The following is a 26,958-nucleotide window of genomic DNA, read 5'->3' as shown; positions in this document are numbered from 1 at the left end:
ATCTAAAATACTGTCGTTCCACATGATGGGCTGCCTATCAATCTCTTCCCGGGAGGAAGGAGGAATCCTCCGAAGATAGCTTCTGAAATCAGCCCAGAATGGCAACCATGAGAGGGGATGAAGGTGATCTGAGGTGTGCTGAGGTGAAGATCCATCTTACACTGCCCATCCAGTCTCCTCCTGAGGAAGGTGTGCACCTCTGTATGCTGCTGATAAGAAAGTCCTTCCACGGTTCCTGTCCTGGCATAAGTCCTCGCACCACTAACTTGCAAAGTAAGGCTCTGCACTGTAAATCTGGATCAATAATATTGAGACCCCCATCCTGTGTAGGGAGGATGAGGGTCTCCCAAGCCACTCTGGCTAAGGCATCTGCTGTGCCATCAAGCCCACTCCAGAGAAAGTTCCTGATCGGTCTTCTGAGCTGAATGATGCAGTCCCTAGAACGGCACCAACATGAACAAATAAACCAGGCCATGGCCAAGAGGACCCGGTTGACCACCACAACTCTAGAGGCAAGATCCAGCTTGGCTGAGCTCCAAAAGAGAAGCTTCCTTCTGATGCTCTCCAACACGGGAGCAAACTGCTGCGTGGTAGAAATACCCAAGCCGACCTGGCAGCCCAAATACCTGATAGGCACACCCCTCTGAACCCAAGTGAACCCTATGTCAAGTCCCCAAACTGGAGTGTCCTCATCACTAATCCAAAAGCCATTGGATTTATGCCAATTTATCTCCGCCCCTGCCGCCACGCAAAATAAATCCAATGCTGTCCTGAAAGAAGTCAATGTCTGTGGAGAGGCATCCAAATAAATCGCTGTGTCATGAGCCAACTGAGTGTCGTGGATAAGATCAGGGAGAAGTGGCTGCAATCGGAGGCTGATAGACTTGGCCAGAATCTTGTAACAAGTACCCATAAGTGTGATAGGCCTCCACTGGGACAATAAATTTCTGCCACCTCCTTTTGGGATAAGGTGGATGAGGCCCTCTGTAAGCGATTCAGGCATCTCGCCAGAGTCCCAAATGGCCTGCATGGCTGAAGTAATATAGTCTCCAATCATATCCCAAAATGCAATGAAAAAAGACGGGGTGAGGCCATCTAAACCTGGGCACTTGCCCTTGTGAAGGGCTGAAAGTGCAGTCCTGAACTCTGTGTTGGTGAAAGGTGCGTCAAGTAGAACATGCATATCCGGATTCACCAACACTAGGATACTCTGCCAAATAGCCTGTCTAGCATCCTCTATATCGTGTGTCTCAGGATTAGCAGTAAGGAGGGTGGCATAGAAATCTGAAGCTATGCGTAAGACGTCATCTGGCTCTGTCTGTAAAACCCCATGTGAGTCAATAAGCTGAGATACACTCTCTCTACTATGTCTAGGGCCAAGAGTAGAGAAAAAGTGTTTATTGACTCTACCACCCAGCTGAATCCAGAAGGACTCCCGTGCATGAAAGGCATACTCTGCTCTCTGATCAAGCAATAACTGCAGATGAGCCCTCGCTGCAGCAAGGCGCTCCTGAATCCAAGCATCTGAAGGCCGTTTCTGACTGCTGGCGAACACCAATCTCACGTCTGAGAATATCTCATCTCCTGGTAGAAGCAACTGAGCAGCAAAAGTCGCTAATACCAGAGAGGGCAGCGGCTAAATGTGAAGGATGTGGCTGCCCTCCCTGGACATGAGCAAACCATATCCGTAGGGCTGCCTCTGTAAGGTCCTCCTCTGTGTAAAAGGCATCTGGAATCCTGATGCTGGCAGATCGGCCTCTCAAGTGATGCTCTGAGATAGCCAGAACAACAGGGAAATGGTCTGAGGTGGAAACCCCCGCAGCAATGCATACCGATCCACCTCTGTCTAGTGCCCAGTCATCTACATAAAATCTGTCAATGTGTGCATGAATAGGCATCTGTTGCCTCCTGTTCGACCAAGAGAACAGGAGGGACTGTGGCTGAATAAGAAAGGCATCATCACACCAAGTATCTCTGCCACAGAAATGGAAAAATAAGGCATCCCAAGCTGCTCTCTCCAAAGAGTGAAGTCCGCCTTCTCTACCCCCTTTTTTGTCTGAAGGTAGCTCGACCATGTTAAAGTCACCTCCAATCACCCAAGAATCCACAATGGGGGCCCAGGAGAGCAAAGTCTTCCACATAAGGACACGTTCCCCTCTAATGTTGGAGGCATATAGGTTGAGGAAGCCAACCTTACGTCCTCCAATCAAAAGAATAATCCACTGAGCTCTAGAGGGGATAATGACTCCGTGCCCAACAACTAAGGGGAGAACCGACTGCGAAACTGAAATAGAAGTGCCTCCCCTAGTGCCCAATGCAGGCGACCAAAAAGTATGTCCTGAAAGCAACTTGCCTGACTTGGCACAATCTCTATAATCCAGCTTGTGCTCTTGAATAAATAATATATCAATGGGACCCCCAGTAACACCTGGATGAAGCTGATCCCGGATCAGTTGTCTACGGCGGCGATGTGGGACGCCACCTAGGCCCTGTATGTTCCAACTGATAATCCTCATCGACGGGAGGATGTAGAGTGGAACCCCTTACCCAACCTAGTGGCGGAAACAAACCCCTCAACAGGGGAAGACCTCCTGCTCGAGGAAGGAGGGAAGGAACCCAGTGGAGGAAAGTCAATAGGGGAAAGAATCCTGGCACCTGAAGAAGAAGCCCTGTCAATAGGAAATCCAACCACTGGCTCCCCAAAAGTAGCGGGCACAAACTCCTCCTCTGGGAAATCTAAACTCTCTGCCAAGGCTGAAAACGAGTTCCTGTGGAGCAATCCAGACACCGGAGTACGAAGGATCCCTTGTGAGGGAAGAGGATCAACAGTGTAAGCTATCCCCTTCCCCCTGTCCAAGGGAGGGAGTGAGGAAGGCTCTCTACCCGGTGTCTGCCCAGCCGCGGAAATCTCTCCGTCCTCAAGAGGAACATCTGGCAGTGCTGGATCTAAGGAAGAAGATGCAACTGGGGAGGAGGTCGAAGCTTCAGCATCTCGGACTGTGCAAGGTGAGACAGGAAGGACAGCTCGAGGTGAAGCGGAGTCTACTAAGGTACCCTCGTGAACTGAAGGAGGGACCTGCACACGTACTGGAACCCACTGTAAAGCGTCGCGTGTGCCTGAGGGAGGTGGGGGTCGAGGAGCAGGTGAAGGACCTGTACCACCCCCCTGACGAGGCCGAGGAATAGGTACTGGACCTGTACCTCCACCTGACTGAGCAGGACCGCACGTGAAGAACGAGGAGCAGGAGCTGGACCTGTACCACCCCTCTGTCGAGGTCGAGGGGCAAGTGCCGGGTCTAATCCCCCCCCCTGTCCCCCCTGTCGATGCCCTGAGGCGGTAGCTGTACCAGAGGGCTTCTTAGGCCTTTCCTTCTTCCTGGGACAATCCCTGGCAAAGTGTCCCGAGGTCCTGCAAATCTTGCACTGGTCCTGCCTACCTGAAATCTCCACTCTCTGGCGAAAAAAGGAACCATCCGGGCGCTGTATCATGACGTGGTCCATCTCGAGGTTAGGATCCTTGCAAAGGACCCTAACTCTAGGAACCCCATCAGCCTTGGTTGCCTCTGCTGCAGTCAATGGCAACCCAGGGAGGGGTGGGATCTCAGCAACTGCGCCAAAATGCTCCCCAATAACAGAAAGAAGTCGATGGTAAACCTGGGGAAGCCCGGGGAACCTGATGAAGAGCGAGAATAATTTCTTATCTGCCTCTACTGGGTCGAAACCAAGGTGAAAGGCTTCAAAGAAGATCTTCCTGTGTCCCAGGTGTAAAAACTCGGCCTTGAGCACAGTGCTCGCAGCCTCTGGAGTGTCAAAAACAACCTGGAAAAAACCTCGTCCCAGAAGGCGAACATCTACCAATCGAGGAGCGAGGTCTGGGGGGAGAGCCGCAAGCATCCAGTCTCTGGCTTGGGATCTGGAAGGGTGAGACCCGAAGATGCATGCTAGCAAAGTGGTAGAGCACTCAATCTCTACATCCTTCTTGAGCTGCTGCAACTCGTCTTTAGAGAAAGTGATAGTTTTCGCGGCCGATGGAGATGGAGTAGGATTGGTTGACGGGGAATCCATCGCCAATCAAGGTGAGGAGGCCGACTCGAACAGAGAAAAAAAAAACTCCTTCCGTTCCAAAAAAGCTGTGAGGGGCACGGGAGGGGAAAGGAGGCTAAGAGGAAGCAGGGGGGAAGGGGAGGGAAGGAGGAGAGGGGCTGGGGCTGAGAGGGGAGAGGGGCAAGCTGGGGAGGAGTGAGAGGAAGAGAGGGGGCGGGAGAGCAAGCAGGGAGGGGGCGGGACAGCAGGGGAGGGGGCGGGACAGCAAGGGGGAGGGGGCGGAGGCAGGGAGAGGGAGCGGAGCAGCAAAGGGGAAGGGGTGGAGGCAGGGGGGAGAGGGGGAGCAGCAGGGGGGAGGGGGCGGAGGCAGGGAGAGGAGGCGGAGCAGCAGGGGGGAGGGGACGGAGGCAGGGAGAGGGGGCGGGACAGCAGGGGGCAGGGGGGAGCAGCAGGGGGAAGGGGGCGGAGGCAGGGAGAGGGGGCGGAGCAGCAGGGGGGAGGGGGCGGAAGCAGGGAGCAGAGGGAGGGAGCGAGGGACAGGCAGGGGGAGGGGGCAGAGCAGCAGGGGGGGAGGGGGCGGAGCAGCAGGGGGGGAGGGGGGGGAGCAGCAGGGAGGGGCTAGGGACAGGCTGAGGGGGGAGAGAGACGGGCTGAGGGAGGGGGAGCAGCAGGGGAACGGGGAGGAGCAGCAGCTCAAGCTCACCCTCTCATTTTAGGCAGACCTTGGTTGAGAAAAGTGGGAGCTATTCAAAATTGGGGGAAGGGAATAATCTCAATATATACATCTAATGGTAAAAAGTTCAGTTTTGATATGGTGAGTCATGCTGAGATATCAAGCCCAATCGAAGAAGAAGAAAAGCAGAGTGAGACCACGAGTGAAGAAGAAAGTAGTGCTACTTCTGACAGTGATGAAGCTCAAGTTTCTTTCATTGAGGGAGTGAACTTTTTGGGTACAAGTGAGCAGGCTGAAACTGTACATCAGTTAGAAGAGGACAGATTTGAAGCAATGGAGGAGTTTATGCAATCTAAAGAGGCACCTGTCTCAACATAGGAATTAGTACAGGAAATGATCCAGATCTTACTCTGAAAGAAAAGGAAGAGTATTCAGCCATGTTGCGCATGTATCCCTATTTATTTATCACATCGTATGAAGAGATTAGAGGCTTTAAAGGGAAGCCTTTGAAGATTGAATTAAAAGAAGATGCAAGGCCGGTATTTCAGAAAATGAAAAGATTGAGTCCTAAGCAAGTGAGGGTACTTTGAGAGGAGGTGGTCAAGTTGCTAAAGGCTGATATAATTTTTCCCATTGTTCACTCTGACTGGGCCAGCTCTGTCGTTATCGTACCAAAGAAAGATGGACGATGGAGAGTATGTGTTAATTACAAACCGTTGAATGCTATGACGAAGAGTAATCACTATCCTCTCCCACATGTGGATGATATACTGGATAAGATAGCCGGTCATGAGATGTATAGTTTATGTGATGGGTATTCGGGCTATTTTCAGATTGCAATTGCTCCTGAAGACCAGACAAAGACAACTTTCATTACTCCTTGGGGCTGCTTTTCTTATAAGAAGATGCCTTTTGGTTTGAAGAATGCTCCCTCGCATTATCAGGAAAACACAAATGAGGTACTTGCCCCTTTTCTTGATAAATTTTGCAAGGCTTTTATTGATGATATCTGTATTTTTAGTGATCGGAAGGATCATTGTTCCAAACTGGATCAAGTACTTGGGAAAATTGATGATAGAGGAGGACAAGTTAATCCCAAAAAATGTAAGTTGGCACAGCCAAGTATTAAAGTATTGGGTCATGTTGTTTCTGAGAATGGAATAGAGCCAGACCCTGAGAAGATCAAAGCATTGGTTACTCTAGCACCTCCAATAGAGACAAGGCAGTTGCATACTTTCTTGCAAAAGGTTAAGTATCTTTCCAGATTCATTTCTATGCTTTCTCAAGTTTTGTATCCATTACAACAAGCAATGAAGAAGGTGCCTTTGCAATGGACAAGTGAATGTGGAGAGGTTTTTGAAGCAGTCAAAGAGATTGTTGGAAGAGTGTCAAGTGTTAAAGCTCCTGATTTCGATAAGACTTTTTATGGCAATCCTTCAGTAGGGCCGGATGCATTGGGAGCCATTTTATTGCAACAGGGAGAGCAATCAAGGTATATGAGACCTGTGTTTTTTGCTAGTAGGGTAAAAAGTGAAGCAGAGAAGAAGTATTCAGCTGCTGAATTGGTATTAGCCAGCTTTGTATTTGCATGTAGAAGATTTCGGAATTATTTATTGCCACATTCTTTTGTGGTACTTACTAGTTGTACTCTGTTGCCACAACTTGTGAATGGTATTAATTTTTCACGAAGTATGGTGAGATGGATAACAGAATTGCAGAAGTATACTTTTACTTTCCTGGTAGAGAGCAACCCTGGCCGATTTGCTTACTTACAAAGATACTCCTATTTTAGTCAAGGAAGTGGAAGATCATACTGAGAGAGTGCAGGAAAAGAGTTTAGAAGACAGCTATACCTTGTTCTTTGATGGTTCTTACAGGAAGAGTATAGACAAAGCAACCGGTGGAATGGTTGTCTATGATCTTGATGGTAAGGTAATTCGGAAATCAGGTTTTCCCTTGAAGGTAAGCAGTAATAATGAAGCTGAATATGCTGCTTTAGTTGAAGGCTTGTAATCATGTTTGAAGATGGGAATAAAAAGACTGATCATAAAAGGTGATTCAATGCTGGTTGTAAAACAGATTCTCAGGGTGTGGAAGATAAAGCATGAACATTTAAAGAATTGGGTTAGTATTGTTAAAAAGTTACTCAGACATTTTGATGCATGGTTGTTACAGCATGTGGACAGAAACTTGAATCATGAGGCACATGATGCTGCTTGTAGAGAGGAAAATGTTCAGGTCTGTGTAGTAAAAGTTCAAGAACCTTTGTACAGAGGGAGAGAGTATCTTTCGAATGTGGAGGCTTTCTTGCTCACAGGAAAAGTACCAGAAGAGGTTCCGAAAGAAAAGAGGTATAGATTTGTTAAGACTTGTGAGCCTTATTGTCTTATTGACGATGTTTTGTATATGAAGGGTGCAGATTTAGTCTTGAGAAGAATCCCATGGCAAGCTGAGATCATGCATGTGCTTGAGGCAAATCATGAGGGGATTTGTGGTGGACATTTCGCATTCAAGACAATGCTAAGAAAGATACTAATGGAAGGGTATATTTGGCCCTCTCTACAGAGAGATATAAAGCATTGGTGCAGATCCTGTTTACAATGCCAACAGATGGGAAGAAGAGTATTACATCCAGAGTTGAGAAATCTCATCATAGCATACAACATATTCGAGAAGTGGGGGATTGATGCAATCGGTCCACTTCCCATGACTTCAGGAAGTAAGTGTTACATTCTCACTACGGTAGAGTATCTTTCGAGATGGGCAGAAGCACGGGCAGTTGCTTCAGTCAATGCTAAACAAGTGAGCAAGTTCATATATGAAGATATATGTTGTAGATTTGGAATGCCTCTGGAATTGGTAAGTGATAAAGGGCCTGGATTTAGGAGTGAGTTGGTTGACTTGTTGTGTGATAAGCTCAGAATTAAGCATAGATATGCTACTCCTTATTATCCTCAGTGTAACAATAAGAATGAATATTTCAACGGAGAGTTGATTAATATGATGAGTAAGATCATGAAGATGCATGGGAAAAGCTGGGATCAAGTTGTGCCACAAGCACTGTGGGCTTACTGAATAGCAGTCAAGGAAGGTACACAGTTTTCTCCTTTTCATCTTGTATATGGAAAAGAAGCTATGTTGCCATTGGAAGTAGAAATTCCAGCTTTGAAGTTGCTCATGAAAATGGATGAAGAACCTAACACCGAGTATGAAAGAAGGTTGGTTGAACTACAGGAAGCTCAGCTTGATAGAATGAAAGCAGCTAATACTATGCTCAGACTTAGGAAAAGAATCAAATGAAAGCTAATTTGAAGTATAAGGATAAGAACATCAAAGAAGGAGACTTTGTATTAAGATATGACAATAAACTGGATAGTACCTTCAAGACTAAATTTGTGACAAAGTGGGTGGGTCCTTTCAGTGTATTTAAGAAGTATTCAAATGGATCTTATCAGTTGAGTGATTTGGATGGAAGTTTGCACACCAATCAAGTGAATGGGTACCGGTTGAAGAAGTATGTGATAAGAATAATGCAAGTATCAAATGTGGGCCAGTTGTGATAGAAAAAGATACATCCAATGAAGTTTTGACTGAAGATATACTTGCTGCAGTTTTTTGCAGTTTATGTTGGCTTCAAGCTGTCAAACATGAATGTTTGCAGCTTTTTGGTTGGGCTAATATGATAGGATAAAATCTGTATATATTTTTCTCCACATAGATTGTGCATGAGGGTAGACACTGAACACATGATAGTGTTAATTTGCGGGTTGTGTGTGAATAAGCCAATGTAACTGGCTGCACATGTAAAAGACCTTTTTATTTTTGAACTTGAAAGACTAAAAAAGTTTTTTGTAGGGACTTATTAGGGAAATGATGAAATGCAATGTGGTTGTACCAGACTTCCAGAGCAAGGGTATCCAGTGTGTGGTCAAGTGAATGTTTTTGGGGTCATGTAAAGTCAAGTCATGAAGGGCTTTTTTATATTTTCCTGAGTCACTGTGGTCTTATATGTTATGGGAATTTGATGTGTTCTGGTGCCCATGTCAAGGGGCTTTTCATGTGTGTAGAGCAAATCTCTGCAGGTAGCACAGCCAGAAGTGCAGGAGTGCACTGTTTCAGATTGAGAGGCCCTTCGCGGTGTGGCGAGAGTGCAGTATAACCCTTCCACCCGCAAAATGCAAGTGAGCAAAGATGTTGTTTTTGATGAAATGAGCAGTTGGTATGCACCAAATGTTATGGTAGGAGATGCAGATGCAGGAAATGGGAATGTTGCAATAAATGCAGAGTAGCAATCTCAAGCCTTGAGTGGACCCAGAGAGTCCTCTACTAGTGGATCTAATGCATGGACAGGGAGATTGAGATCTAGTGAATCGTCACATGGCAGTCCTGATAGTGTTGTGCAGGTATCACATAAGGAAAAAGAAAAAGTGGACCATGCTCCAGTGTTTGATGTGTCTGCTGGTAGCTCTCATGTTGATGGAGAGTCAAGTGGCTCTGAAATGAGCCTTGATGAGGAACTTGGGATTCCCTCTGTTGTTACACCTGGTGCAAGGAAAAGCAGGCATGATTTAAAGACTCCTGCAACTGATCCAGTTGTACAGAGGTCCACTCGTATTAAGTATCCAGTTGATAGGCTGAGATATGATGGGTATACAGCACATCACTATGCTTATATGGTCAAGGTTCTAGAGGAGCCAGAGCCCACATGTTTTGAGGATGCAGCAGGGCATAAAAATTGGGAAGCAGCTATGGATGAAGAGATGGCTGCCTTGGATGCAAACCACACTTGGGATTTGATGCCTTTGCCTAATGATAAGAAGGCTATTGGCTGCAAGTGGGTTTACAAAGTAAAGCACAATGCTGATGGGTCTGTTAGCAGGTACAAGGCAAGATTGGTTGCCAAAGGTTTTGCACAGACATTTTTTTTTTTTTTTTTTTTGCAAAAAGAGACTTCTATTAAGTATTAAAGAAAAACCGTTAGAGCAAGCTCCATACGGGATACATCATGCAATGCACGAAAAGCTCAAGAGCCAAAAAGAAAGGATTGAGGCTGAAAGTGCCATCTCAATCCGGTAGAAGCCTCCGAGAAAAAGGGAGAACCCCTCCAAACTCGAAGAAAAATAGTCCTTCTAGAAGAGGCTGCCCGTGAAAAACCCTGCATGCTAGCCCATATGGCTATCAAAGTGTGAACCGTGTCAGTCCAAATACCCGTGAACACCTGTAATGGGTGTATCTGGGTGCCATCCAAGGCCTCAGTACATCTGGCTCTCCAAATGTGCCAAGAGGAAATGCTAGCCAAAATCTCCCAAGAGGTGTCCACTGAAACATGAGAAGCTCTGAAAGGAGTAAGTGGTACATCCTGTAGAGAGCAGGGCTCTATCATCTGCCGGCGGACCGAGAGTGCCCAAGAAGAAGGCTCACCCTCATAAAACACCTGGGGCCCGGTAAGAGATAACCATGCGACCGAGCCCCAAGTCATGAAGAAAGGGGATGTGTGAAAGATGCTGAGTATCCGAGCAACCCCTTTCCAAACAGTCCTCGCCTGACTGCAGTCCCAAAGGCAATGTCGCACTGACTCCTCTGTAGAGTGACAACGAGGACAAGTGGGATCAGCCCCAAAACGTGATCTCCACAGGTTCACTGCAATCCCTCCATGAATAGAAAGCCAAAAGAAAAGAGTGATCTTTCTATTTCTGAGGGATTTCCAGAGCCTCCTCCAGAAATTTCTACGCAAGTCTGCGGTGATGAAGAAGCTTTCCCAATGGGGGGCTCTGGAGGGAATCCAACCCCTACTGTTCAGCTGAAACCTCCTGGCATTACCAACCGTGAAACGAAAGAAGGGAATCCCCCTCTCTCGGTGCCCATGATCTATCCATTCCCACTCTCCTGGGTCCCACTGCAAGCACCTGATAGGTGCACCTCCATATAACCACAACCTCCAGGATCCCAAGGCCAAGAGCAGAGGGTCGGGGTCTAAGTACCACTGCAGGCCCGCTCCAAGGTCCACAAAACCAGCAATCCTGACAGGCTGAAAGGCAACCTCAAGAAGAATGCCATCCCTGGATGTAGAAAGTAAACCTCCATCCCCAACATCAAATACCAGAGCGTCTTCCCCGAGACCTCGGAGAGCGATCACCTGTAAAGGAACTGATGTCCGCGAAAAAGCTCCCATCCAAGTGGTGGAAGTAATAGGCAGCTCAACTGTCCATTCCACCGGGATGGCTGCATCTATCTGCTGAATCCTGCGTGCTACCCCTCTGAGGTGACTCACGGACTGCAGTCTCTGATCCACAGGTAGCCTAATAAAAGATTTCCAAGTGCCTACTGTGTAGGCGGGGCCTCTCTCCCATTTAGACCACTGCATGTAATGGGAAGTGCCCAATGGTCTGGCATGCTCGTCAAGAATACTATCATTCCAAATGATCGGCTGCCTATCAATCTCTTCGACGGTAGAAGGAGGAATCCTTCGAAGAGTGTTCCTGAAGCTCCCCCAAGCTTTCAGGATGGCAGTCATGAGAGGAGAGGCAGGAGATCTGAGAGGGGCTGATGTGAAAATCCAGCGAGGGCTGTCTACCCAATCATCTCCCAAGGTTGGTGTGCAAGCCTGAATGCGTCCAAAAAAGAAATCCTTCCAAGGTTCCTGCCCAGGCATGAGTCCCCTCACCACCACCTTACAAAGCAATGCCCTGCACTGCAAGTCCGGGTCAATGACATTAAGGCCCCCGTGAGAGCAGTAATTGCTATGGCTGCTGCAAAGGGATGGTCTTTGCATCAGATGGATGTGAAAAATGCCTTCTTGCATGGTGATTTGCAGGAAGAGGTTTATATGATGCAGCCAGAAGGTTATGAGGATAACTCACACCCCGATTTTGTAAGCAGGTTGCGCAAAGCCTTGTATGGCTTAAAACAGGCGCCGAGGGCATGGTCAGACAAGATAGGGCAATATCTTGTCACTATTGGATTTCAGATTTCCAATTCAGATTTTTCACTTTATGTGAAAAGGACAAACAGAGGGATTGTGCTTGTAGTCATCTATGTTGATGACTTGATTATAACAGGTGATAGTGATGCAGACATTAATGAAGTGAAGCTGCTGTTGAAGCAAAAATTTGAGATGAAGGATTTGGGAGAGCTGCGTTACTTCTTGGGCATTGAGGTTATTAGATCCCCGAGTGGGATATGGCTGTTGCAAAGGCAATACGGTTTGGACATGCTGTCCAAATATGGGATGACAGGCTGTAAGCCTATCTCTGTTCCATTGGAGCAGAATGTGAAGCTCAATGCAGAGTCAGGTGAGCTTCTTGAAGATATTACTATGTACAGGCACATAGTAGGTAGCTTGATTTACATGACTATAACCAGACCAGATTTGAGCTATGCTGTGGGGCTGGTGAGTCAGTTTATGCAGGCACCGAGGAAGCCACATTTGGATGCGGCTAGGCGCATACTATGGTATGTGAAGTCCACATTGCATTATGGACTGTTTTATGAAGCTGGGTGTGCATTACAAGTACATGGATACACAGATGCTGACTGGGCTGGTAGTGTCTCAGACAGGAGATCTACTAGTGGTTTTATGTTTTCCCTTGGGAGTGGTGCCATCAGTTGGAGCAGCAAGAAGCAGCCAACAGTTGCCTTGTCGAGCACAGAGGCTGAGTACAGGGGTGCAGCAATGGCTGCATGTGAGGTAGCTTGGTTACGGAAGCTACTTGCAGATATGGGACAGTCAATCCATGCAGCAGTTGTCATTCATTGTGACAACATTAGCAGCATCATGCTTGCTAATAACCCAGTTTATCATGCTAGAACGAAGCACATTGAGGTGCATTATCACTTTGTGAGAGAGAAGGTTCTAGCAGGTGAGATTGATCTTGTCTATGTCAGCACTGAGGAGCAGGTGGCTGACATTTTTACGAAGGCATTGGGTACCGAGAAGCTTCGCAGATTTAGGAGCTTGCTTGGTGTACGTGAGATGGATTTGAGCTTGAGGGGGAGTGTTGAGATATCAAGCTCTACCCCCGATATATCTCCTGGATGACTATCATTTATGTCACCGCCTATGTTAGTTGTACTTGTGGTGTAGTTAGACTACCACGTATGTTTTTGGTTTGGGTTCACATATGAACCACGTATTCTAGGGTTTGACATATAGGGTATTTCCCTCTTCTATTGTATTGTTGTTGTTGTGTGAAAAAGTGAAGAAAGGCTTCACCCTCCAACCTTGTGTCCTCTCTCTCTTTTGTGTGTTGTGAAGAAAGCTGAACTTGAGTCTCCTATCTCTCTCCCTCATTCTTTACAAGTCCTTCTCTAGAATTATTTCTCCTTCTCAAGAGGAGAATGGTGAGATGAAGCACACATTTCAAGAACTAGAGGAGAGAGTGAAAGTCGTTAAGCACAAATTAAACAAGCCAGCTCCCCACTCAGTCTTAGATGATGAGTTAGTCTCTATGCAGATGGAAGAGATGCATAAGAAGCGTAATGGAGAGTTTCATAAGAAGCTCAAAGGAGAATTGAAGAGCTCTAAAAGATTTATGAGTCATTGAGATGGTAGATTTAGACTTTGAGATTAGTCAAGAAGGAGCACATGGTATTCTTACTTTCAAGAAAGAGCGGAAAGAATGCAGATTCATAGACAGGTAGTCCAACAAGCTAAAAGGACTTCAAGTGTGGATTGCATAGGCACTCACAAAAACTCAGCTAAAGAGCAAAATCTTAGAGCTAGCAAAAGTGAAGGCGGTGAGAAAAGAAGACAAATGGGCTGTCTATCAAGATGGAAAGGTATTGATCAAGGATTTCAAAGCTAAACTAATAGACCCTCAGTCTATGACTGATGTATGATCTTCATTTATTTCCTATTTTTATCTTAGTCTTCTTCTATGCTTCTCTAAGGCGAGCATTCTTTGATTGTCTACATGCATGGGATTTGGATTATCCTACTTTTTTGGAGATCTTTTGATGTTGTAACTACTTGTCCCCTCTTTTTTGGGGGACAATTTCATAGGTCCTTGTAATATAATACAAATGGCTTTCACCCAAAAAAAAAGGGTGTGTACATGCGCGCGTCTGTGTGTGATGGGTTTTTACCTCCTTTGAGGTTTCCCACACAATAAAATATAGTATTACCAAAAACGGTGTGTGTGGTGTGTGTCTAAAAAAATCTTTCCATAGGATCTCCAATTCGGAATTGCAATATATCTTATAATTTAAATCAAAATTTTTATTATGTTTCCTCGTAACATCATTTTCGAAGTGACATCTTTACCTGACAATTTCTCACGCTATAGGTGGAGCTTCAAGAGATGGAAGTCCGCATAGGTGTACTAGAGCATACTCTCCTCCAGGTACCTTATGCTTGTTCCTTTAAAAAAAAGGTTCATTTGTAGGATTGGATATATTATAGCCTTATGAAGATATATATACTCTCCTCCAGGTACTCTTCAACAACATTTTAATGATGTGTACACTAGTGTACTTGAACTTACTCTCTTCCATGTATCCTTGAATTTATTAGAATCACTTTTTATAGTAGCATATCTAAGGAATGAATGTTTGTACACTTCTCTATATGGCAAAGAAAAAGTTGACTTAGAAGTAGTTTTTAAATAACAAAAAATGAATTGTGTAAATGAAGGTTGTTTTGCTTTCATGCTAACTTAGTGAGTTTCCATATAACTTAATATCTTGACTTGAGCTTCTATTGTGTCATTGAATCTCCAAAGTACTCTTCGTGATCAACATGTCTCTAAGAATCTATTCAATTGCCACAAGACCTTGTAATCACAAGGGGCATCTCTTTTATCAAACCAAAACTATACTGCTTTCAAGCGACGTCTCTAGGTTGTGACTCATGGACACTTATAACCCAGGAGTAGGGGCCAACAACGTGTGTGTAGGGATATACAACCACCGGACTCCTCAACCTATAGGCTAGGCCTTGCAAAAGCACCGATGATGCGCAGTATTCTATTTGGAACCCTCTATACCTTGCACCCATATCACTTCGCAAGGTATGTTTTATGTCTAACCATATGTTGACAAGAGTGGTTGTACGTTGGACCTAGTGCCCATTGATCATCAGGCTATAATTTGCTATTTAGACGTTCTAGGCTGCAACAATCTCCCAAATATTATCCTACATAGAACTCGAGGAGCATTGCTTGGCTAGAAAAGCAGTTGAATCTTCTAATATATAAGGGACATCCCACTCACCAAATGGGTAGGAAGGTGTAAGATTTCTCTAGCAAATGTCTCAAAGTGGTTAAATTACTGCTTCAAAGCCATGCTACTAATAGTCCATGAGCTTTAGAGTAAACATATTGAGAGGGACTGATGTTCCAGTACATTAATGATTAAGGCTGGAATCTTGAGTGATTCAGTTGAAGTTATATATGCCCTAAAAATTTTTGACTCCTTTATGCAATGGTTTGACACTTTTTGGGTGTTTGTCCAATCGTTCTTCATAGATTTAGTCAACTTAGGAGGCTGATACATGAACCATTTGTCCTAGATCTTCATCTTCTATGGATGTCTATAGTCTAGGCACCGGGGATTTCTAGAGCTTACTAGATTAGAATAGAAACTTTACATAAATGCTCTCTCATAGAAGAGCTAGGGGTCAAGGTACAAACACCCTATCACATCCTACTAGCTAAGACTATTATGATACCTCTTGAAGGGGAAGCATCATGCCAATACATGGTCTATCTCAACAAGATTGAGAAGATGGATGCCAGTGGGATACCGCGCAAAGCATTGGAAGCTACACAAAACATTGGATGGCAAAGGGAAGCGTTGGAATATGAAGCCAAAGTGAGTCAAAAATGAGTGTACTAGGTGTCCAGGGGGTGTTTTATAGTCTAGTGAGTACTAGACATGCCACGTGTCATATTGGGAGATATCCCATAGACATTGTGACTTTCTAGAGTCTAGTGTCACACGATATAGTGTTGTACTTATCTTTAGTCAAGACACATTATTCAACATCAAGCTTTATATCATGTGAGTATTTTGGTTATCATTGCCTAGCACTTGTTCTTTCAATTATGCTTTCCATATTTCCATTCCGTTCCTAGTTAGCTTGGCATTCTTCTACTGCCATGTCTCTTCATACGGTATCAGAGCCACCTCCAAGAGGTTGAGGTAAGAGAGTAGCGATGAAGCTGCCTTCCCTCCTCCTCATTGGAAGGTCCTGTCTTCCACTTGAAGGGCTAGCCTCTCCTCCTCTCCTTCCTTGAGCACTCCCTCTTCTTCCTTTGCCTCTCCACCTTGAGCTCCTCTCCTCCTACCCAAGCCTCACCACCGGCATTGGAGCTTCCCCAACGTGGAGACTTGAAGCATGAAGAAAAAGAAGATGTGGAGCTGCTACAGTTTGCTGCTGTACCTGCGTGAAAATTTTCGCCATTTGATGAAGGCAAACCCACATTCTGGCTCCTCATCTGCCCGAGATTTATTGCTCTAGCGCAGCTCAACTTCTGCCCCTCTGCTGAAGCATATTTCGTCTGCAATTCCCACCTATTCCTGGCTGAAATTTGCGCTAAACTGAGCTCCTCCTGCCCGCCATAAGTCTCTGCATACTTTGCCTTCCTACAACCCTGCAAATACCCGCCATTATTACTGCAATTTCCACCTCATGCAGCTCAGTATCTCCGTAATATCTGCTCCAGCAGTGAGCCCGCCGTTCAGCAGCCACAGCTCACCCGTCCCAGCTCTATCTCCTCGCCATTCGAGCTGCCCACATTTCCGCCTCAGTTCCGCCAGTAAAAGCTCCCGCCATATGTTACAGTAGCCTGAATTCTATCCTGCACTCCTCTTCAGCAACCTGTGAGCAGCCTGACATTGCACTCTTTTAGTCAACTCCCGATTATTGAGCTGCTGTCCAGTATTCATGTGAAGCTGCCCTTACCCTTGGTCACTCTCTTCTACTTCGACACTGGTGCATTACCTCGAGCTTGATGTAGACCACTCTCCATCAAAAAGTGATTTCTCCGATTGGTGCCTGAGGTACTACACGTTGATTGACTCCTGATTGCTCGTGGTACTTGAGGCTCTACATTGACTTTTGGGTGACTCTCAGTCCGACACGTTGAGAGTCATGCGGTGATCGCTCCACGAGTTGTTCCCATGGACTTCATCGACACTTTCTTTAGGGGGCATTCTTCTCAGAATTCACCCATTTATCAATAAGAATGTGCACACACATGTGCAACAACTTTGTGGAGGACATCTCTTATACAAAGAGATCTTTTTAAAATCTATTCTATGGCTCGATGTACTTGGGTTCTCTGCCTTGGGTAGTCCCCCAAAAATTGATGTATTGAATTTTGGTTTTCAGTGAGTCTAAAGGTCCTCTGCCTTGGATAGTCCTCCTAAAAATGATGTATTGGGTTTTCTCTTTTTTGGTGTGTGTCTTCCTAACATGTCCTATTATGAATCCAAAGGAGGATGTACTGTGGGCGCCATATGTATTGGCTTTGATAGGTCTATTTGTTTATCAGGCCTGGCTTGAAAGTTCCAGGATGTTAGTGCATTGGTCTCCTAGACCTCTGAGTTGGTCATGCATCCATGCATGATGAGCCTTTAAGCCATGCTAGATGAGCTTTCTAAGTTATGCTCACTAGCCTCTGAGCCATGCTCACTTGTCTCTGAGATTATGTGGGAACCATGTCTAGTTCTAGACCGGCATGCACAGTTTTGATGACCGTCATTGTCATGTTTTGTTCTTGGTTCCATTCCAGTAGTCTCTCACCTTGTCTTCATGGGGGGGTGTTGGAATATGAAGCCAAAGTGAGTCAAAAATGAGTGTACTAGTTGTCTAGGGGGTGTTTTATAGTCTAGTGAGAACTAGACATGCCACGTGTCATATTGGGAGATATCCCATAGACATTGTGACTTTCTAGAGTCTAGTGTCACACTATATAGTGTTGTACTTATCCTGAGTCAAGACACATCAGTCAACATCAAGCTTTATATCATGTGAGTGAAGGTACCAGGGAGCAATCACATAATGGAAACAGATATGGAGCACATAACAACTTGATGTGATTCATTGATAACATGAAGTACAATGCCCATTTTATAGGCTGGGAAGCCTCATCTTCTGACATCACAGGTGAGATCACTAACCTCCATCTCACACACCTAACTCTAGGAGGTGGCACTAATTGCTCACCTACTAGACACATTCACGCCCACATAACTATAGGACACCCTAGGACTCTAGGATACCCTCACACTTGACTTCATGTTCTAACACCCCCCCATGAAAAAAAGGTGAGAGACTACTGGAATGGAAAAGAACAGAACATGACAATGACGGAGTCTGCTAATCTGTGCAATGTCTGAACTAGACATGGCTGCCATGCCAACTCAGATGGTTCAGAGGTCGGACTAAGCACTCTCATGGCTTTATGTCCCAACATAACTGAGAGGCTCGTGTCTCAACATGGATGCATGACCAACTCAGAGGTCTAGGAAACCAATGCACCGACATTCTGAAACTCATATGCCAGGACTGATAAAAGGACCCATCAAAGCCAATACAACATGGCTCCCACAGTACATCCCCCTCCTGACTCCAGAACAGAATGGCAGGGAGTCAAACACAAAAAATAGAAAAGGTTACATCATTTTAGGAGGACAATCCAAGGCTGAGAACCTTTATTAACTCAATAACACTCAACAACCCTTCATTACATTCATTTTGGGGGACAACCCGGGTAGAAGACCCAAATACCAAAAGGAAAAAAAGGAATAAAAGATCTCTCGACATGAGAGATGTCCTCCGCACAGCTGTTGCATACAAGGTGTATGCGCATCCAAAATCCGAGTGTCGATGAAGATCCCAGCATGAATGCCCTCGAAGAACGAGTCGATGAAGCTCATAGGAGTAGCTACATGAGGTAATTACAGCATGACTCTCAAAATGTCTAACTGATGGTTACAAATGTCGAGTTGGTAGCCTCAAATGAGATCAATTTTTCTTAATATAGCAAAATCCCTAAGCCGATGTCGAAATGAGGGCTGAATTTACGTAATTTTGGCAAAAGCCCCAAATTTTACATACTACAACCTTTGATTTTGATCAAGGAAGAGGGAAAACATGTGCAATCACGAACTGAAGGACAACAAGGATTGGAATCTGGAATAGTGTATAGCAGCTCAGCAAGAGAGTCTTCAGTTTAGTTCGATGAAGATTGAGAGACGATGCATCAGCTTTCAACAAGATGACAATAGGTTGACGGTCAGAGATAGTAGATATGTTCAGCAACAACAGAGCACAACCTTCGTTAGTAATAACCAAGCAACAGTCACACTTCCATAGCCAAAATTGTACTCCACAAAATTGTTGAAAGGAAGCAGGTAGAGTCAGGGCAAAACTAGCAGTTAGACATGATAGGAAGAAGAATTTGAAACAACGAATCCAAGCTCAACGATTGGCCTGGTTCTTTTGCCATCGGTCATTTCCGCATGCGCCCAAAAGCTTGAGGATACCTTTGACATATTCAGCGCATGTCTGTAAAGAAAGCGTACTTGTTGATGCTGTTGCATGCAGTAGGCAACAAGAGCTACAGAGACACTCACAATGCTTTCAAGCAAAGGATTCTTCAGAAGAAGGTTGTGGTCTCACATCGATCAACGTGAGCTATTTCAGGACAAAAACTCCACGCTCGGTATGCCAGCTATATCCTTCAAGAAGGTAACGCCTCAGCTAGTGTGATGCAACAACACTCAAGAATGACTATGATCTTTGCCCATAGAGTGACTCCTGCGATCTTGCACTTGCAACATGTCTTCATGGCAGTACTGTCGGCTCTTAAGCAGTTGCGGGCATCTTCTCAACCAGCAGCTCACCAGTCAACAATTGTAGACAGGTTCCAAGTGAGGCCAAGGAGAAGGAGACATGGCTCTGATACCACATGAAGGAACCAGGGAGCAATCACATGATGGAAACATATATGGGGCACATAACAACTTGATGTGATTCATTGATAACGTGAAGTACAATGCCCATTTTATAGGCTGGGAAGCCTCATCTTCTGATATCACAGGTGAGATCACTAGCCTCCACCTCACACACCTAACTCTAGGAGGTGGCACTAATTGCTCACCTACTAGACACATTCACACCCACACAACTGTAGGACACCCTAGGACTCTAGGACACCCTCACACTTAACTTCATGTTCTAACAGTGAGTATTTTGGTTATCATTGCCTAGCACTTGTTCTTTCAATTATGCTTTCCATATTTCCATTCCGTTCCTAGTTAGCTTGCATTCTCCTACTGCCATGTCTCTTCAGGAGGGAATGAAAAGATATACCAAAAGACGCATGTAAAATCAGGTATTTTGGTCACACTAGAGAGCTGCTGCTCCTCCCCATCAGCCCCTCCCTCACCCTCCTCCTCCTTTCCCTTGCTGCCCTCTCCCCTCCCTCCCCTCGCTGCCCCCTCCCCTCGCTGCCCTCTCCCTCCCTCCCCTCACTGCCCCCTCCCCTCCCTGCCCTCCCTGCCCCCTCCCCTCGCTGCCCTCTCCCTCCCCCGCCTGCTGCCCCTGCCTTCCCCGCCCCCTCCTTCTCCCCCGCCCCCCTCCCTCCCTCTCCCCCGCCCCCTTCTTTACCCCCGCCCCTGCCCTCCCCGCCCCTCTCCTCCCCCCCCGCCCCCTCCCTCCCCCTCCCCCACCCCCTCCTTTCCCTTCACCCGCTCCCGTCTCCCCCCCCGCCTGCTGCCCCTGCCCTCCCCGCCCCTCCCCACCCCCCCCGCCCTCTCCCTCCCCCTCCCCTGCCCCTCCTTTCCCCTCACCCGCTCCCCTCTCCCCCCCCCACCTACTGCCCCTACTCTCCCCACCCCCCTCCTCCCCCCCTCCCGCCCCCTCCTTCACCCCACCCTTCCTAACCAGCCCTCTCCCTTCCTCTACCCCGCCCTCATTCCCCTTCCCCGCCAGCGCCCTCCCTCCCTTCCTATCCCGCCCCCTCCTTTCCCTTCTTCTCCCCCGCCCTCCCTCTCCCTCCCCGCCCCCTCCCTTCCTAAGCTTACATCCTTCCTGTAACTTAAAATATAGTGCATAATACTTACCACAACGTCACTTAGAAGTTAGAACTCAGAACAAGTTACAAATTAGAACTTGGAAGTTAACTTAGAAGGCTGAAAGAGAGGGCTGAAAGGGGGGGCTGAAGGAGGGCTGAAGCCTAAAAGAGAGCTGAAGGAGTGGAGTTTGAGCTTTGAAGGAGGGAGAAGGGGAGTAGATGATGATGGAGGGCTAAAGCAGCGTCCATGAGAGAAAGGAGTGCAAAGGAGTGAATGGGGCTCAAGGAGGGCTAGAAAACCTTGAGGATGGAGAGAGTATGAGGCTGAAGGAGTGGAAGGAGTGAAACATTGCGCACGAGCCCAAAATTGAAATCAAAACGACCAAAATTGTGCTGGCGGCGGATTTTCAAGACCCGACGCTTTGTTGTTTGAAACGGGCCGTTTTTGTGCTCTGAAACACGTTTCAGACTGGCTGAAACATTTCAACCAGCCGTTTTAGGGTCCTGAAACGTTTCAAACCCTGAAACGCATTTCAGGATCCAAGCTTCCTTGAAAACGGCATTTCAGGCGTGGCTGGCCTTTGAAACGCGTTTCAGCGTAACTATGCTATATGACATGGAGCTTAGTGGAATGGCATATTGGGAATGTTGGTTGTCTACAAATGCTCGGAGGCCAGACAATAGGTATCTTAAAGATACTCAGAGATCCTGAAGACTATAATGATAGACCTTCTTCATACTCTACATGGTTTGGACCATTGCCAAGGGGACTGGAGGGTGGTTCGAGATATGTATGCAAGGCATGTGCTCAGCCAGCTCTTTAATGGCTACATAGGGGCTTTCCACCCACTTTTTCTATGTTGACAGCTGCTTTGATTAATTTGGATTTCTTATACCACATGGTATGATCTTCTTAAAAATAACAGGTTTCAATCTCATGAGTGGGATTTCCCTTACTAAGAAATGATAGCTATATCTACAGCGGCCCTGTGAGAATGCTATTTTCATTGCACTGTTTTAGGAATGCTACTGACAGGGACTGTTAGTTTTCTATCCAAGAAGCATATGTTTCAAACTCAAACATGTTATTGTGGATTCTTCCACAAGAAGATATTCCATTTATTGCCTGCAATGGATTTTCAGAGTGCTTCATGTCTAAAATTCAAGTTTTTGTACTCTTGAGTTGTTTGGTTTCTCATGCTTTGCATGATCTATTCCTACCATGTGCTCTTGGAGTTTCTTTCATATTTATTAGAAGTCTTTTCTTTGAAATAATCTTTGTTAAAAGATATAAGTTTTTTGTTTTTTCCTCATCAAAAACTTGCTTGCTGATTTGATATTCTAATTTTCTCCAGAATCAAATCAACCAGAGTATTGGGACAACAATTCCAAGAGATCTTGTTAAAGAGACCAATTCAACTTCATGACAACAGATACCTTTTGAATATATTGCTTCTCTTGCTGGATGGTTTGAGAATCTGGTTCCTGCCCGTATTGTTTTAAACTGTTTTTGGCTATCCAAATGTATATATTTGGTTTGGGAAAGTAAATTAAGAAAATTTGGATAATAATTTACGATAGTGTCTTGTTGACTATTAAAAATGGTCGACTATCAAGTCTCATCAAGTCAAAGTATAATATGAATCCTAAAAATTAATTGCAGAGGCTATGCCTTTATAATGAGATGCCAAAATTCAGGAAATAATCCTAGGACCTGCATCTTCAAGAAGTACCATTCGGATGCAAATGCAGAGTATTTGAAGGATATATGAGCCCCTCACAATATTAAGCGAAGTTCATAGATTTTTCAAGGGATTCTCCTCTGAATTTTGTGGAGAATATCCCATCATATTATTATTTATGTTTTATTCACGGTCTACCTGGAAAGGGTGCACATAATTAACTAGGAATGTACCTGCCTCAACTGCTATTTGAATCCACTTTCATGGGTATCCTTACAAACTGAATACTAAAACAATGTATCTGTCTGCCTTACCACCAGTACTTTGTTGTCCCACTATGCCAATGATTGGCATCCACTCTTCAAGAAGTTCCAAAGCCTGTAAGATATTACAATGATTATAAATGTACCACAGTTTTTTATTTTATGATTGTTTTACAAAGACAAACCAGCTCCTCAGATTACGTATCTAAATGCAAAATCATAACCAATGTAAATGCTTCTCGATGCACAAATTTTCATCAGGTGGGAAATTGTAGCTTCTATTTGAGAGCCATAGCCAATTGGTGGTCTCAAGGGCGGTACTAGAGCAATGGCTTCATGCTAGCTTGAAACTCAAACATTTGGGTAGGTGGATACCAAGTGGGCTAGCCTAGCAACAAATACAAACATAATTTAAAGGCCTTAAAGTCAAAATTTTGATCCTGATGAAAATTCAAACTACTATGATAAAATCCCTTAGTCTGAAAGGATACCTTCACAACTTTGACACTTGAAGGCCCATAATAAGAGAACCCAAAACAAACGCGATGCTTTCTAGCACTTCATATGCATTTTGGACAAATCATCCATCACTTAATATGCGCCTAACTTTGAAAAATGCTCCAACTTTAACTACTCTTTGCCTTCTTTCTTTCTCTATCTTGTGGCAGGGCTTGAGTGGGAGTGCCACCTTGTTTTCAAGCGAAAAAAACTACCTAAAAAAAGGTGAAGTCATCGTTTGGCCATTGCTTAGCCATGGCAAACCAAGTAATATAAAAGGAGAATGCAAATTTGACTCAGTATTCTCGAGATCTTCTATTATGATATAAGCCCCTAACAATCCATAAGCAATCTCTACGTTCTGACAACGTTGCCCCAATAGAAACATTGAAAGCAATAAGCTAGGATCCCATCGAAACATGGCAAAATCATGCAAGATATGAACGACTCCCAATGTGCAGGTCGAGATAGTTAGCATGAGCTTCATTTTATTGATTGTCTAGCAAACGACCCTCACCAAATGGGAGAATGAGTGTTGAAATCCAATTTCTGACACTAGAAGCGTTGGCTCAGCTACAAAAAGCAAGAATCCCAGCCAACCAAGAATGCCTCGAGGAAACCATAGGCTTTCTCAAAGTCAAGGACTAGATTTCCTATCCCCTGCTAATCCACCTCCTATCATCTCCAACTCCTCAAGGTCTCGAAAAATCTGAGATAAAGGTATGTCACAAGGAATCCATGATCTCTTGGAGGACCATTGAGTAGCCTCATGTCAGCTGCAGCAATGATGGATTTACGCCGAAGAGTATCCAAGCTCTCAATTGACTAGTTCATGATTTATGTGATTAGCTGACTTCAAGGTTATACTTTGGTCCATTTTGCCTACCACTTGGGCTTATAATAAGAAATTTTCCTACTGTCTGAAATATCATTACTCTCGCTTATAGCTGCATGCGTCTAATTAAAGACCATCACCACATTCTCGGGAAGAGATTGGAGAATTTCACTTGTAGAACACTATAGCTCTTTAAGAATACATCTAAGGACCTTTAAAAGACTTTCCAAGAACCAATCTCTATATCAAGATGCCTTTTTGAGACCTTTGGAGGGTTGAGCATGGGAAACAATAAATTCTAGACAATAATTTGATTTATATGCAGATTGGGTAATAGTAGGGCCAACCCTAAACTCTTTATACCACTTTCTTTCCTCATTCTTTACAAGGCTCCAGGGACAATCCTAGCTCTATGGACTTGCCACTATCCATCAAATGACATCACTAACTGGCGGTGTCATATTGTTAATTAATCGGTGAACATCTTTGCATCTACTCTACCCAATGGTATAATAGGCTTATCATCTAGCCCTTCCATGGATGATGATTTCAATTTTGTGACTGTTTGTCTCAAACCATAGATTTGGATAGAGAGGAAGAAGTCTTGCCATATAGAGAGAATTTTGTGCAACTCATTTCTAACATACAAGCTCTGTAAGCCATGGATGGTTCTATGTAGCAAACCCCAAAAGTCCAAATGACAAACGATTTTGAGACTGCTTATATGTTGCAAACTTGTTATTAAAAGATTTGAAACATCTTGATCTCTTTTGAAAATTTAAATCACAAATGTTCTACCAAGAATTTGGGTCTTGTTGATAGAGAAAAGTCAAGAGAAAGTGAACACATCACATAGAAACTTGTCAGATTTGGATTTATGAACATGAAAAATGAAACAATTTTGAGTGAAAAGAAGTATGAATATGCTAGAGGAAAGAAAACAGGGAAGGGATTCAACTTTGAGGAACTTATCGAGGGGTTGGAGGCACGTGAAGCTGCAAGAGTCACTATAGTTGCTCAAACCACTGAGTAACTTGTGTCTCGAAACTCATGTTCAAAGCACCTTGCATGTTGAAGATGGATAGAGAAATCATGTGGCACAAAATAGAAGGAAAATAGCCACAATCCAAGAGCTCTATGCATGTGACAAATCAAGTATTAGAGGGCCACACACGGTACATCACATAAGATGTCAAAGAATCAAGCAAGGTACAAAAAGAACCACCATCACATTCATAAAGATGTGGTTGGGGAGTGGCCAATACATAAGACGTTTTGGGAATTGGGAAAGTGGTTGTGGAAGCACTAGTGCATAAAACTTTTTGGGCATTGGGGAAGACCAAGCTCAAAATTCAAGTGAAGTGCATGGGTTGGATTGATGGAATGGGAAAAATTAGTAATATTTTTATGACCCATTTAATATTAATGATATGCACCTAAAACTTTTGTTGTGTGATAATAAGACCCCTATCAAATTATAGTATCTTCATGAACTGGGATAGTATCAGATCCATACACATAGTATGAATGTAGCTTAATGAGCAAATGTATAAGCCTAAAACCTGAGCTTGCATTTGGAGACAACATACTGGTATGCTAAAGAATGGAAAAAACATTTGAAGTTAACAAACAAGCTAAACCTGAGTCATTCATCCACATATTCTTACATACATTTCATTATGCATGACTCTAAATGGATCCACTCTTTCTTGAGCCTAGAAGCATAACGTCTTTATCTCATATCATATTAGTATCTCCCTATTTGCAACATTGTGTTTCTATTTACTGAGGAGCAACCTCTTTTTCGCTTGATATGGTATATGCACTAGAAACCTCTTATAGCTCCTATAGTTAAGGATTCCAATATTCCACATGCAAGCATTAGACATGCCAATCAACGTTGGGTGCATACCATTAGTAGACAACTAACCCTTCCTTATTCTCAAAATTTCCACCATATAGTAGGTCAAGAAAAACTTATATTCCTATAACTCTTTTGATCTAGAGAATCTTAGAAGGATTATGACATCTCACCAGAAAAAGAACACTTTCTTACATGCATAGTCGCACATGACAATCATTTCTAAGAAATATTGATGCAATCAAGACCTTACTTGCACATGAAATACTGTTTGAAGATGATCATATTTTTCAAGTAATGCTTCACTTGACATAGTTTTTAAATGGATTTGAGCTATCAAAAAAGAATGTAGCTCTTACTATTTATATGTTTTGGTTTCTAGAAAGTATTTTTGTGTGGACATTGAAACTAAGAATGCTTTAATGTTGAATTAGCTATTGCCATGATTATTTCAACATTGAGATTATATTTTGTAATATATAGCTACTCTTCAGTAGATGGATTTACTATAGGGTACTTTTCAAAAATATACTCTCTCTCTCTCTCTCTCTCTCTCTCTCTCTCTCTCTCTCTCTCTCTCTGTGAAAATATTATGGATTGGGGCGATATAGATTTGAGAGGAAAAAGGAGATGGAAGAGAAATGTACAAGCTAAAAGAAACCTTCATGCAAATTTAAGACCAACTAAGATGTTACCCAAGAAAGACTTTAGGACCTAGAGATTTTTAACAATAATAGAAGGACAAAATAGAGGGTGGATCAAATAAGTAAGGTTATTTCTTTTACAAACTTTGTCATGTGCGAATCAATTACTTACATTCACGATGAAGGTAATTTCAAATACATCCTCAATGAATTTGCAATTTCTTTTACAAACTTCATCATGTGTGAATCAATTCCTTAGTTTTAGAACACTAAAACATTCATTCTTCCCTTGAAATATTGTTTCTACTTTTGCTTGCCTTTAACTCTCCCATCAATGCAAAGCTACCACACATTCTTCTTCTAAGGTTTGTTAAATTTTGATTTATAGATTTTTGAATCGTTTTTGAATTTAAGCTCATAAACAACATTAAAAGTA

At 44.2% G+C, this 26,958-nt stretch overlaps 1 protein-coding gene across 1 annotated transcript in view; it reads left to right on the top strand.

Annotated features, from left to right (window-relative positions):
- Positions 1 to 22,166, top strand: part of LOC147890734 (intraflagellar transport protein 57-like) — a 264,145-nt gene extending 241,979 nt beyond the window's left edge. The window contains exons 18-19 of the mRNA XM_087389811.1: positions 14,002 to 14,058; positions 22,095 to 22,166. Coding sequence (XP_087245937.1) covers positions 14,002 to 14,058; positions 22,095 to 22,166 — 129 coding nt within the window. The remainder of the gene's footprint in view (positions 1 to 14,001; positions 14,059 to 22,094) is intronic.
- The last annotated feature ends 4,792 nt before the right edge of the window (positions 22,167 to 26,958 follow it).

This window comes from Dipteris shenzhenensis, chromosome 18 (genome assembly GCF_047967505.1).
Source record: "Dipteris shenzhenensis isolate YYH24624 ecotype China chromosome 18, Dip_SZ_1.0, whole genome shotgun sequence".
NCBI lineage: Eukaryota > Viridiplantae > Streptophyta > Polypodiopsida > Gleicheniales > Dipteridaceae > Dipteris > Dipteris shenzhenensis.
Note: the sequence above shows the minus strand (reverse complement) of the source record. Positions and strands in the feature narration are given on the sequence as shown.